At 40.2% G+C, this 14621-nt stretch overlaps 1 protein-coding gene across 2 annotated transcripts in view; it reads right to left on the bottom strand.

The window, feature by feature from the left end:
• The window catches only part of AFG1L (AFG1 like ATPase), a 203085-nt gene extending 190254 nt beyond the window's left edge, over nt 1-12831 (bottom strand). Inside the window, exon 1 of one of the 2 annotated variants that reach the window (XM_004468413.5) lies at nt 12489-12831. In XM_004468413.5, the coding sequence (XP_004468470.1) occupies nt 12489-12627 (139 nt within the window). In that variant the 5' untranslated portion in view covers nt 12628-12831. The remainder of the gene's footprint in view (nt 1-12488) is intronic. The other variant, XM_004468414.5, reaches the window with a different exon arrangement.
• Nucleotides 12832-14621: the final 1790 nt, after the last annotated feature.

Raw genomic sequence — 14621 nt, 5'->3', positions numbered from 1 at the left:
TCCCATCTCTACTGGTCCCTTCCCATCAACTCAACCCTTTCCCATCTTAAAATAACAACAACAAAAACCTCCTTGACCCTACAGTTCTGAGACATCTGTTCTCCCTACTACCCTCACAGACAAACCACTTGAAAGAGTTGCCTCTGCCTTTGCAGCCACTCCATCACATCCTGCTCACTTCCCAACCACTGTGATAGGGTTCCCTTAGCCATCTTCTGCCAAGGTTACCCACAGCCCATTGCCAAATCCAGCAGCTATTCCTCAGTCTTCCTAATCCAGTTTAGAACCATAAAAAATCTAATTTTTAAAAGTTACTCATAGTGGGAAGTGGATTTGGCTCAATGGTTAGAGCATCCACCTACCACAAGGGAGGTCCAGGGTTCAAACTCAGGGCCTCCTTGACCCGTGTGATGAGCTGGTCCACATGCAGTGCTAATGCACACAAGGAGTGCCGTGCCACACAGGGGTATCCCCTGAGTAGGGGAGCCCCATGCACAAGGAGTGCACCCCATAAGGAGAGCCGCCCAGCGCGAAAAAAGTGTGGCCTGCCCAGGAGTGGCGCCGCACACACGGAGAGCTGACGCAGCAAGATGATGATTCCCAGTGCTGCTGACAAGAATACAAGCGGACACAGAAGAATACACAGCAAATGGACACAGAAAGCAGACAATGGGGGGCAGGAAAGGGGAGAGAAAAATTAATCTTTAAAAAAAAATGTAGATGCCTCTGGTCCAGCCCCAGAAATTGTGATTCAGACTGTATGCCCTGGAAATCTGCATTAAAAAAAAAAGTTACTCATAGAAAATATCAGGACTGTGGGCAAAGTACATGGTAACTGCCTTTGATAAGGCTCAACATCATGAAAAAATATATTCACTGATGAAAAATGTTGTTGATGTGGGAGGAGTGGGGGTTGGGGAGAGGGGTACATGGGAACCTCTTATATTTTTTAATGTAACATTTTGCATGAATCTATGTATCTTTTAAAAAAAAAAAGACGATAAAATATTTTTTTAAAAAGTATGTACACATTCATACATTATTCCAAACACACTTAAAATTTTTCCTATAACTAAATAAGGTATTTCAAATGCTCAGTAGTCACATGGTGCTGGTGGCTAAGGCATGTGACAGCTAAGGTCTAGTCAATATTGAAAAAAAACAAAGCTGGAAGACTGAAATAGTCAGATATTAAGACTTAGGGAAGCAGATTTGGCCCAACAGATAGGGTGTCTGCCTACCATATGGGAGATTCAAGGTTCAAACCCTGCGTCTCCTGGCCCGTGTGATGAGCTGGCCCACGTGCAATGCTGATGTGTGCAAGGAGTGCCATGCCACGCAGGGGTGTCCCCCGCGTAGGGGAGCCCCAAGTGCAAGGAGTGCACCCCGTAAGGAGAGCCACTCAGCATGAATAAAGTGCAGCCTGCCCAGGAGTGGCACTGCACACATAGAGAGCTGATGCAGCAAGATTACACAACAAAACAAGACACAGATTCCAGTGCCACTGACAAGAATATAAGCAGAGGGAAACGGACTTTGGCCCAGTGGTTAGGGCGTCCGTCTACCATATGGGAGGTCCGCGGTTCAAACCCCGGGCCTCCTTGACCCGTGTGGAGCTGGCCATGCGCAGTGCTGATGCGCGCAAGGAGTGCCGTGCCACGCAAGGGTGTCCCCCGCGTGGGGGAGCCCCACGCGCAAGGAGTGCGCCCGTGAGGAAAGCCGCCCAGCGTGAAAAGAAAGAGCAGCCTGCCCAGGAATGGCGCCGCCCACACTTCCCGTGCCGCTGACGACAACAGAAGCGGACAAAGAAACAAGACGCAGCAAATAGACACCAAGAACAGACAACCAGGGGAGGGGGGGAAATTAAATAAATAAATAAATCTTTAAAAAAAAAAAAAAAAAAAAAGAATATAAGCAGAAACAGAAGAACACACAGCGAATGGACACAGGGAGCAGACAACTGGAGGGGGTGGGGTGGGGAGAGAAATAAATTAAAAATAAATCTTAAAAAAAGAAAAACTTAATATAGTAGAGCAGGTGTAGTTCGGTGGTTGAGCGAATGCTTTGAATGTATGAGATCCCGGGTTCAATTCACAGTACCTCAAAAAAATAAAAGATGATTTAATATAGAGCAAAAGAATTAAGACTGTGTAGTATTGGCATAAAAAGACACTAATGGAACAAAATATAAGCTTGCACATATACAGTCACTTGCTTTATATCAATCTTGATTACCAACCTAAACATCATGCAAAAATCAATTCCAGAGAAGTGGATGTGGCTCAAGCAACTGGGATCCCATTTACCATATAGGAGGTCCAGGGTTTGACGCCCAGGGCCTCCTGATGAAGGCAAGCTGGCCCATGTGGGGAGCTGGTCCATGTGGAGTGCTGGCCTGTGCAGCAAGATGACACAACAAAAAGAGATAGAGAAGAGAAATAATGAGATGCCGCAAGTCATGGAGCTGAGGTGGCACAAGAGAGTGACTGTCTCTCTCCCACTCTGGAAGGTCCCAGGATCCGTTCCCAGAGCTGCCTAATGAGAACACAAGCAGACACAGAAGAATGCACAGCAAATAGACAGAGAGAGCAGACAATGGAGGAAAAGGCAGAAATAAATAAACAAACCTTTAAAAAAAAAATAAATTCCAAATGGATCACAGATCTAAATGTGAAAGGTAAAACAATGAAGTTTCTAAAAGATATTTCCTGATAATACCTTCATGATCTTGAAGTAACCAAAGATTTAATATGACATGAAGAATAAGGTTGATAAATTGGACTAATTAAAATTAAGAACTTCTATTCATCAAGACTCCCCTGGAAGAATGAAAAAGCAAGCCACAGGCTGAGAGAAAATTTCTACAATCTATACATTTGACAAAGGCCTCATATTCGGAATATAGAGAGAACTACAATTCATTAAGAAACAAACATAATAGGAAAATGGGCAAAAGACTTAAAATATCTTGTCACAAAATAGACTATCCAAATGTCAAATAAATATATAAAAAGACACCAAACTTCACTAATCATCAGGGAAAAGGAAAATAAAACTGAGATATCATACACATTTACTAGAGGGACATTACCATGTTTTAGTGAGGAAGTATGGCAACTGAAATCTCATATATCGCTAGTAGGAATATAAACTGATAAAACCACTTTGGAAAATTATTTGGGCTTCCCTACTAAAACTGAACATATATATGCTGTATGACCCAGCAATTCTGCTCTTAGGTACATACCCAACAGAAATGTACATACATACTCACCAAAATATATGTGCAAGCAAACTGACAGCAGTACTATTCATACAGCAAAATTGGAAACAATGTAAAAATCTAAAACTATCGATTTTTAACTTGTGGTATAAATACACAACGGAAAATTTTAGAGAATGAACTATTATTACATGTAAAAAACATAGATGAATCTTATAATTCATGTTGGATGAAATAAGCCTGAACTGTGATTCTACTAATATAAAATTCAAAAACAGGGAAAATAAATTAATAGTGATATAAATCAGGATGTTGATTACCATTGTGGGTAAAGGGCTAGTGCCTTTGAGGGGGCACAATGGGAGCTTCTGGGCACTATATATGCTCTACTTCTTGATCTAGGTTATATTTACACAGATCTCTTTATGAAAATTCAAAAGTCACTATTCCTATTTGGACATTTTTCCAAATATATTTCGATAACAAGTATACTTAAAAATAAAGTTAAAAGTGATTGTCTTTGCTGTATTTTCCAGATTTTCTACTATGCACATATAGTGCTTTTATAATTAAACAGATTTTTAAATAGAAAAAAATTAATCAAACAATAACTGGAGGGAAGCAGACGTGGCTCAACTGATAAGAGCATCCGCCTACCATATGGAGGGTGTCCAGGGTTCAATCCCCAGGGCCTCCTGACCAGTGTGGTAAGCTGACCCATATGCAGTGCTGCTACACACAAGGAGTGCCGTGCCACACAGAGGCACCCCCCTGTAGGGTGCCCCACGTGCAAGGAATATGCCCTGCAATGTGAGCCACCCGGCATGAAAGAAGCGCAGCCCACCCAGGAGTGGCGCTGCACACACGGAGAGCTGACACAGCAAGATAACCCAACAACAAAAAAAAGAGATGCAGTTTACCAGTGCCACCAGATAATGCAAGCAGACACAGAACACACATCGAATGGACACAAAGAGCAGACAACAGGGGGGAAGGGGAGAGAAATAAATAAATCTTAAAAATAATAATAACTGGAAAGACTGTCTTAATAGCCCTAGACCCATATAAGGTCAAGATTAGACATGAACATGACCTGGCCATCTGAAGTTAATGCAACAGGACACAGGAAAAGTCACCTATCACAGTGCTCTAACCAGACCATACCTGAAGGAATGTATTGAGATATGAGAGCCACATTTTCAGAGTGACATTCAGAAAGTAGACTGTAATCTCATGAAAGAAAGCAAATTCAAGGACCTAGAAAACATGTGATGAGATTTGATTTGATGGGAGAAGGGACAGCTAATCTCGAGAAGAGACTTAGCAACAGCATCCCAGGACCCTGTGTTTAGCATGTAGATGGCACCAAGAAATATTTGAAGAATGATTGAATGAATGGAAGAGATAAATTAAGTCTTTAATGTTTTAAAGACTAAAATGAAAGAGGGACAAGGTGGCATGAAATTTGATAAATGAATAAATGATTGAAAAGTAAATGAGAAATTAACCTTGATATGTTTAAAGGGCTCTCATGTGGGACTGGGATGAGAGTTATATACATTATACCTGAGGAGAGACTCAAGATGAATTGGGAGAAGTTACAGAAAGCCCAAATTTCAGTCAACTTATAAGAAAAGTTTTCTGATCATTATGGCTATCCAAAAATTAATAAGATCCTCAGAAAGAAATCATTACAGCAGAAACTACATGTCTATCTAACCTGGTTTGACTACCTGACCCAGAGGTCCTCTTCAACTCTAATATTTTGATTCTCTGAAATCTTATCTTCATATCTTCCTGTATAGTAAATAATTCATAATTACTTAAAATCTGTTTGAAAACAGTATCCATTTCTTACTGAAGATATTTTACCTTAGTGACTGACCTATATTTTATAAATCAAATTTCAACAGCTTTTTTGGAAACATCATGGCCAAAGCAGTAATTCATGACTTCTAAAACCCTTCAGGTGTTCAGAGTTTCTAGCGAAGAGGTGGTTAAGTCCAAGAGAATAAAAAAACATCCCTGGGTATCAACAGAGGCCCAGTGAACAATCAAAACCGCAGTTTCCAGAATTCAAAGCACAAAATCAAACTGGGCCCTTAGTCCAATTTTAGTATGAGTGAGCCCTCCCGAGAATTAAAATGGTTTTATTTATTTATTTATTTATCTCCCCTTCCCCGCCTTCCCTCAACCCTCCCCCCCCCCCGCCCCCGTTGTCTGTTCTCTGTGTCCATTTTGCTGCATGTTCTTCATTTTGTCCACTTCTGTTGTTGTCAGCGGCACAGGAATCTGTTTCTTTTTGTTGTGTCATCTTGCTGCGTCAGCTCTCCATGTGTACAGCGCCATACCTGGGCAGGCTGCACTTTCTTTCATGCTGGGCGGCTCTCCTTACAGGGCGCACTCCTTGCGCGTGGGTCTCCCCTTTGCGGGGGACACCCCTGCATGGCACGGCACTCCTTGGGCACTCTACTCCTTGCACGCATTGGCACTGCACATGCGCCAGCTCCACATGGGTCAAGGAGGCCCAGGGTTTGAACCGCAGACCGCCCATGTGGACAGGCGCCCTATCCACTGGGCCAAGTCCGCTTCCCTAAAATGATTTTAATCATTCTATATAAAGTTCATTCCATTTCTACTCACTGACTGGAATCCACAGCCTCTAGCATTTCAGTATTTTTATTTCAGTATTCCCAGCACAGCCCAACACTTATATAACATTTTTTATAATATTCAAAGGATTTTCTCATACAGTAAACTTATTTGAGCCTCACAAATGACTTGTGAGATAGCTAGAGGTAGGATAACTAATCCCATTCTACAGATGAGGAAATGGAAAGAACAAATTAAATAATTAACCCAGCACTGCAGAATTAGACCAAAATCCAATCTGGCCTTTCCAGGTCACATTTTATTATTCATCTGCTATCCCATTTGTTCACCAGTCCTAAGACAGAACTGATCAAAATTCTTCAAAATAACAGTTATAGAATAAAAGAAGCTTCACTTTTTCACAAAAAGAAAGAAAATTGTTGCCAAAAAGAACACACGGCTCAGTTAAATGAAATCAAAACTATATAAGGAATTTAGATTTCCAGTTTAAAATGTTTACCCAACTGCTGTGAGAAAAATGCACAATCAGGAAAAACACTTTTAATATTTCTAAAGGGCTGAATTAAAATTTCAGCTGTAAACTTCATTACTGTAATTAGATTTTTAATGCATATTTATTAAACATCCATTCAAATACTGTGTTTACAATTATCCATGAATTATTTGTACATTTCCTTTGATTTTAACAAAGTGTAAACAGTGGCCACTGACCAGAAATGTTCTTCTATAATGGCAGGAGCCCATGCTAAGGTCATAGGCAGCCCGTTTGCACTCTATTATGTTTTAATCATACCCAAAAGAGAAATAGTAGGTTGCTTTTTTGAAAACTGCAATGGTCATCAATGACCCCAAAAGTCAGATTTACCCATGACATTAAAGACCTATGTTTGATTCAGTGATGAATCAACCAAGCACAGAATAGAAGAAAATCAAATCTTAATTAAACTCTTTCTTTAGAAAAACAACATAAGCCATCATCAAGGAATGCAGCACAAGATGATTTACTTTATTTATAAAAGGCTGATTTAGGGGCTTTAAAAGGGTGCTTTTGATTTAAATAGAAAAATTATGAAAATTAAAACTAAATGCTTGCTGGTTATCATTCCTTTCCTTTAGAAGCTAGTTAATCTTAAATGTGCCAATGTGTATAACCTCACAAAAGAAAAAAAAATTAGTACTTTAAATTTCATGATAACAAATCAGTAAAATACTGCCTAAAAATCTGAATAAAGCTATTCTGAAGTAATTATAGGCATGGCCCAGCATACTGAGTAACTCCTTAATATTCACCCTGTTCATAACACTATCTGATAACGAGATCTAAGGGATCTGTTTTTTTGAAAAGATAAAGAAAAAACATTAACTGATCTAGTTGCATTAGTTTATTTTAAATTTTACACATTCACCCACATATATAAGTGAAAATTTTAAAATATGTAAGTCTAAGGGATTACATTTAAGATATAAATTGCATTACAAAGCTATAAAAGAACAGCTATAATAATTACATGTTGGAAAAAACAAAAAACTTATTGAAAACTACCACCTGGTCAAGTATATAGCTAAATAATATGTTGATAGAGTAACTTCTGGGATGGGAAATAAGGAGAGGAGAAATAAGGGTAGGCAGAACAGGGAAAGGAGTTTATGAAAGAAATTCTAGAGATTAAAGTATTAGCTACCTCCTAAAGGGTGGTAGTAGAAATTGGACTTCAATAGAGGACCTTAAGCAAGGGAAACAAAACACAAGAGGAAGAACAGACATATTGAAAAACCTTTTAAGGGAAAGACTAGGACAAATGTCACAGGTTAGAGAAAGATACGAGTGACCTAAGAAAACAAGTATGGGAAATATTCAAGCAGAGGCTAAATGACTTTTCATCAGAGAAATTATAAAGCGTATTACTGTTCCAGGCCCAAAGCTGAACTACCAATTTCAAGGACCTTTGAAATCTATTGTTTCTGTGGTATTTTTTGTGAAAAATGAAGCCAAAAACAGTTATACCCCTTAAATATTCATTATTTACTTAGAGAACGAAGCTTTTGGGGCATAAAGCGTTGCTGATCTACGGAAGGTCAATAATCCATTTTTAAGCCTCTCAAGTTCCTTTATATCAGTTTCACCCCTGGAAACACCCATCTATATTTGCCCCTTCTCTCCACCCCAGGACTACATTTAGAGCCTAGGTATGCCCATGTAATAAACTGAATAAATTGTGCTATGATATTAAATGATTTTTCTTAATCTTATAAAAAAAACCCTCTCCATTATTATCAGATTAGGTATGAACATTCTTTTCCAATAAAATAATAAACATACATGGAAATCCAAGAAACATGAAGTTTCACATTAAAGTATTTATCTAGGGAAGGAGATATGTCTCAAGCAATTGGGCTTCTGCCTACACATGGGAGGTCCCGGGTTCAGTTCTCAGTGCCTCCTGGAAAAGGCAAGCTGGTATGGCAGGCAGACACTGAAAGCTGACACAACAAGAGGGTGCAACAAAAGAGACACAGAGAGGAAAGACAATGAGAGAAATAAGCAGGGAGCTGAGGTGGACACCTCCCTTCCACATGGAGGTCCTGGGTTTGGTTCCGGTGCCTCCTAAAGAAAAAACGAGCAGACACAGAGAGCACACAGCAAATGGACATGGAGAACAGATAGTGACTGCAAACAACAAGGGGGGAGGGGGGTGCATAAATAAATAAAATGAGAATCTTTTTTTAAAAAAAGTATTCATCTCAGTAATAAAAAGGCCTAAGTGTATTTTCTTAACCACTTATCTATATTACTAATTATACCAGTTCAAATGGCTGAGGGGGATTAGTTCTACTCACATTAACACTTAACCTTGTAATAAGGAAAAAGATACAGATTTTCAAATTGGGTATAATCTCCTATGTATATGTACAAAAAAAAAAGATTACGGAGTTAAAGCTAAATATGAGTCATCATTTAAAGAGACACCAAAAAATATAACATTGAGGTAAGAGAACACTATTATATAAAAATAAATCACAAGATATGACCCTCATATTACCCTACATCTATGAAATAAACAATTTCTAAGGATAGCTTAAATAGAATCTTAGATATGCTAATTTTTGAAATCTAGAAAATCTACAGACATTCTTCTCCCTGGCTTCTCCCTACTTCTCCTAAGACCTCTCTAACTGTTTGCCAATGAGATGGCCTTCTACCTCAAGGACTCATCTTCAGCTTTTTCTCCTTTTCACTCCAAAAATACTCCTAGTCTAGTTCTTCCATTTTTGTGGCTCTCAACACTCGATATTTCCTTGCTAAGTCTCAGATTTCCTATTTCCAATAACTAACTAGACTTTAAATTACCTGGAACATTATAAGCACTTCAAATTTAACAAGTCCAAAACAGAATCCTCCCCTAAAATGTCTCTGGCCCAAGATTTGTTGTTTGGGGGTTTTTTGGGCTTCCCTTGATGGATGGTGCTGTCATTAAATTACCCATATTTGGGGACCTAAATCCATCTTAAGTCCTTCCCTTTCTTGTCTTCTCAAGCCCGTCAATTCTATCGAAGTGTCTAAATTTCTTCACTCAGCTGCCCTGCTCTCCATCTTCACAATAGTAGTTTAGGCCCTGAACTGCTCTCACTGAACTACCTCCACTTCCTCCTAACAAATCACTCAGCTTCCAATATTCCCCACCCAGACATTCCCAATCTATTTTTCAGCTGGCTTTCAGAATTATCTTGCTAAAACAGATCTGACTGCTTCTTGTAAAACCTGTATCAGCTTCCCACTGAGCATTCACATTTTCACATAGTATTCAAGACTCTTCTCAGTCAGGTCCCAGGCCCTCTTCCCAGATTCATCTCCAGCTGCTCTCCCCTACCGACCATAAACCAGTAGCAGCATGTACAAGTAACCTCCTTGGTCTCCAAACAAAGCTACTATCTGCTCTGTAGTCTTACATCATTTTAGATGGGACTTGATCATGGTATGAATTATTAATGTTCATTGTTAAGGAGCAAGTACAGTATAGAGGCTAAATTTGTGGTTCTGGAGCAAAAATGCCTATGTTCAAATTCCAATTGGGTGGCCATCCCTGATTTTTCATCTATAAAATAGATAATTTTTATAAGGTTGTTGAGAAGATTATGAGACCAGAATAAACAATAGCAAACTGCTTGACATATAGAAAAAGCTCAATAAACGAAATATTATAATTCCATCACCCTTCCAAGACTGTGAACTATTTCAGGGACTGGGACCCGGAGTTACTCATTTTTCTCCTTCATATTTAACACAAGATCTCAACTGAATTTGCAATTTTGAGGCATTTTCCACCCACACATGGCCCTTCTGATTTCCAATAAAATGTCTCTCCTTAATTACCTGTAGGATGAGTAACTATTAAACTAAAATTCACTTAGACCTAAAAGAAAACAGGCAGTGAAATCAAAACAGAACATATATATTTAAATTGCTTAGGATACCAAATTTCTTTCTCAGTTGCTTAATTAATTTACTAATGGAAATTCATTTATGCCAAAATGGAGTCCATAATGTTGTATTTCCTAAGAGATCTAAAGTTAGACAATCAGGTAGGTGATTTGGATGATCAGCATTTTAGGATTCCTCAAGTTTTCAGTTCCATTTTCCAAAATGACTGTGAGTTAGGGCTGTCATCAAAGCTTATAAGAAGTATAAAAACAAATTTAAGAATATGCTGTTCTTTTTCCTTCGTTCCTTTCCTTTATCTATTTCCTTTTGTTTAACATTAATCCAGTGCTTCACTCACATCACACTGCACTACACAGTAGACTTCACAAGATAAAAAATGGAGATAAAATATACATGTAAACAAAAAATTTTTTAAAGATGAGAAGGAAAAGAAATTTATAAATCAGTCAAAATATTTTACAAAATTTCAACTTAAATTCTCCTTTTAATTTGGGGTGAGGAATAGGGATCTTCAGTTACAATTAAATCAACCTCTACCCTAACTACATTTTCCTCAAATCCCCACACCAAAGAACTGGCTAAAATCTAATACAAGAGGCAGTAAGAGTGCAGGTTAATAGCATAGCCTTTAGGGTTAGAAGACGTAAATCCAAGTCTTGAACCCAAAAGTCTGCCACTTATTAGCTATAAACTTGGCAACCTTGGATTCATCATTCCCCAAATGAGGATGATAATACCAATAGTAAAGGTTATTATGAGGATTAAGTGATATAATGTATGTAGAAAGCACTTAGCAGATTCCATGACACAGAATAAACATTCAATAAATCTTATTATTTTGTTCCTTAAATCTTAAAATCAGTTTCCATAAATGATGGTACTTGCAAAGAATAAAATCCTATTTTAAGTTTAAAACATTAGGCCGTTCTATACGTTTTGATATGGAATCATCTCTAATATATCACTAAATAAAAAATGAAATGAACATAACAGTGTGTATAGTCTACTGCCCCTTTATTTTCTTTAATAGATATTTATATATAATATATGCTTATATACACACAGAATTTCTAAAAGTCTAGATAAATTGCATCAGAGGTTGCCTCTGGAGAGAAAAACTAAGTGAAAAGGATAGGGTAGGAAGAGTCTTACATTTTACCTTATTTTTTCTTGTACCTTTTGAATTTTGTATCATGTGCTTTTACACATAAAATTTATATTATAATCCACAGCTTATACTACCACAATATTCCATTTTACAATAAGTGAATTGTACCACACTTTGCAGAAAAACCTAACCTGACCTAATCATAGTTCTAGTACTAATTTCAACTGATGATAATGGTCAAAGAAAACTACAACTTTAGCTAAATTTGCCAATAATAATCAGTTTATTAAAATATATAAACTTTATTAAGGTATATGATAAAAATGTGGATGGGAAAGACTATAAGAATCTTAACTTCATTCATTCATTCCTTTAAAAAACATATCTGCCCACTAGATACCAGCCGTTTTGCTAAGAGCTGGGGAAACAATGACAAATGTTTTGTGGGAGTATATAAATGGAGCGGCACTTCTGTAGGTTACTCAATATATAGAATTTCATATTAGAATTATGATGAATATGTGTCCCTATTCATTCATGAACACACGTCGACAACTGAATGAGAGAAAAGAAGCAGGCCGGTAACATCCCACAGAAGTCTCTGGAGGTTTAAAAACACCAAAAAAATCAACCATTAATGTGAATGCTTGTGGATTTGGGGTTCCCAGAACCCCGAGGGCCAGCCGGGCCTGCAGGGGTCGAAGGTGTGTCCTAGGACCCGGTCACCAGCCTGGAAAGCCCGAAAAGACGCAGGGTGAAAGGGTCCCCGAACCCAAACACACTCGCATCCCCCTCACGCCAGGCACTCCCACACCTGAGTACTTGAGGTCTCAGCCTTCTAATACCCAGGAGAAAACACACTATGGGTTGAGCTCTGACTTTGAAAATGAAAGTCACTATGGGCCAGCTCCCTCAATATTCGCACAAGCATTATGGAAAGGTAAGAGGGGCTGGAAGTCATCTTGAGGAAACCTCGGCTCCGAAAAAAAACAGTGAAAATCGGGAAGCAGCCAGAGAAGACAGACGGGTGTCCCCAGAGGCTGGTCGGGTCATATGCACCTTCCGAGAGGTCGATATGGCCGCCTCATGACACAGTCACTGACCTTTCGAAAGGGGCTTCCTAGGATCGGCGACCTGAGGGCCGAGAGCGGCGGCCCAGGCCCCGCACCCAATACATCTCCCTCTCAGCCGGCTCGGCACTAAGGAACGTAGAGCAACCAAGGGCGACCAGGAGACCGCCATCTTGAGCTCCGTACAAGGGGGTGGGGAGAAGAGAACGAGGAAAACTTTTTTGTAACCCAGAAGAGATACGGTGGCACAGACAAACCCAACCGTGCTTGGTAAGGGCTCCGCCCTAGAGAAGGAAAGGGAGCAGCGAGGAAAGGAGACCTCCCGGAGAGGGGCGGGCTGTACTCTTGTTCCCTTCCGTTCTTCCGGACGCTGCCACTCGCACTACGACTCCCAGCATGCAGTGCGCCGCTGCCGGGTGCCGAGAGAGGGGCAAGAGCCGCAGTCCGGGCACATGACTACTCTCAATGGGCGGAGTTGGGAAGAGTGGTTACTCTTGGTCGTGCCAGGCCTGCGGAGTGATTCCTGGGCCCGTGGAGGGATCCCGAGATTCCCAAGGAGTCCAAGACGATAAGAACTTGGAAAGTGATTGTTAAGTGTAGTCATGTAAACCCCCTTGAGCGGTTTAAGAAAGCCTGCCTAACGGAGAGTTAGAAACTTAAATAAAATGTGGATGGCCCTTATATTTTAACGAAATATTAATGTTACCTTGTTCAACCAACTCTACTTGGTAGTCCCTTTTATTTTCACCCTCCTGCACCCAACCCATCTTTGGTGGAGTAGGCGAAAGGAGCCCCTACCGCTTTTCCTTTCTGTGCTTGAATAACATTAATCACTTTTTTTTCCTCTCCCCTTCTCGTGCCCCCCCCCCCAATTGTCTGCTCTCTCTGTCCATTTGCTGTGTGTTCTTCTGTGTCCACTTGTATTCTTGTCAGTGGCACTTGGAAACTGTGTCTCTTTTTGTTATGTCATCTTGCTGTGTCAGCGCTCCCTCAGCTCTCCAGGTGTGCAGCACCACTCCTGGGCAGGCTGCACTTTTTTCTCACTGGGCAGCTCTCCTTATAGGGTGCACTCCTTGCGCTTGGGGCTCCCCTATGCAGGGGACACCCCTGTGTGGCAGGGCACTCCTTGTGTGCATCAGCACTGCGGGTCAGCCAACTCACCACACAGGTCAGGAGGCCCTGGGTTTGAACCCTGGACCTCTCATGTGATAGGCGGATGCCCTATCAGTTGAGCCAAATCTGCTTCCCCATTAATCACTTTCAATACTATACCTCAACTATCTTGGAAGAATCTGAGTGACATTGGAAAGGCAATGACCCAAGATGAGCAATTAGTGGACAGAGTGGACTTAGTAGTGTTACCAGATTTTATTTAGGTTCTTGTCTGTGCTGCAGAAATGAATTGCAAGAGCATACTGAGTGAGTTAGGTCAGTAATTTATTCAAGTAAGGAGGGCAGATAAATGGGAGAAAATAACAGCAGGGGTTCCAGGTAGAGAGGGAGGGAGTGAAAAGGGATAAAGAGGGTTGATTTACAAGCTACAATTCGCCATTATAGATTATAAATCCCCAGGTCTATTTGCGTGGCCACATGGCAGAGGAAAAATGGCCAGGGCGGTGCACAGAGGACAGGAACAGGTTCAGAGGCAAGAGAGCAGGGCGAGAGTGCATTCAGGCCTTGTGGTTTGTTTTATAAACTATTAATTATTCCACCCCTTTGCTAATAGCAGGGAAGGGGTTCCAGCTGTTTGCTGTTTTGATTGATTACCTCACCCATCAATCCCCCAGTGAGGACCCAATGATAAAGTCCCTAGGGAACATCCAGGGCTTTTCTTTGCATCCAGAATCCTGCGGGTGAAGGGCTCTTCCAGCAGCCATTTTGGGGGTTACTGATGTTCATGTGCACTCTCTGCCAGGATCCAGATTAATCTATTAATTTCCTATCTTACTAGCCTGCTTCAGTAGGATGGTGCATCTGAAGGGGGACTTTCAAGTGATCTACCCTAATTGGATTTTTGCAAACGTTTTGAGGTACAATGCTGAATGTACTGGATAATACTAATTGCACTCCATCCAGTAGGAGAGACACAGAATGTGAACAAAATTTAAAGCGCTATGGAGTTCAATGAAAAAAAAGAGCTCTTTGGCTGGAAAATCAGGAGGGCCT

Source organism: Dasypus novemcinctus, chromosome 11 (assembly GCF_030445035.2).
Source record: "Dasypus novemcinctus isolate mDasNov1 chromosome 11, mDasNov1.1.hap2, whole genome shotgun sequence".
In the NCBI taxonomy this organism is placed as follows: Eukaryota; Metazoa; Chordata; class Mammalia; order Cingulata; family Dasypodidae; genus Dasypus; species Dasypus novemcinctus.
Note: the sequence above shows the minus strand (reverse complement) of the source record. Positions and strands in the feature narration are given on the sequence as shown.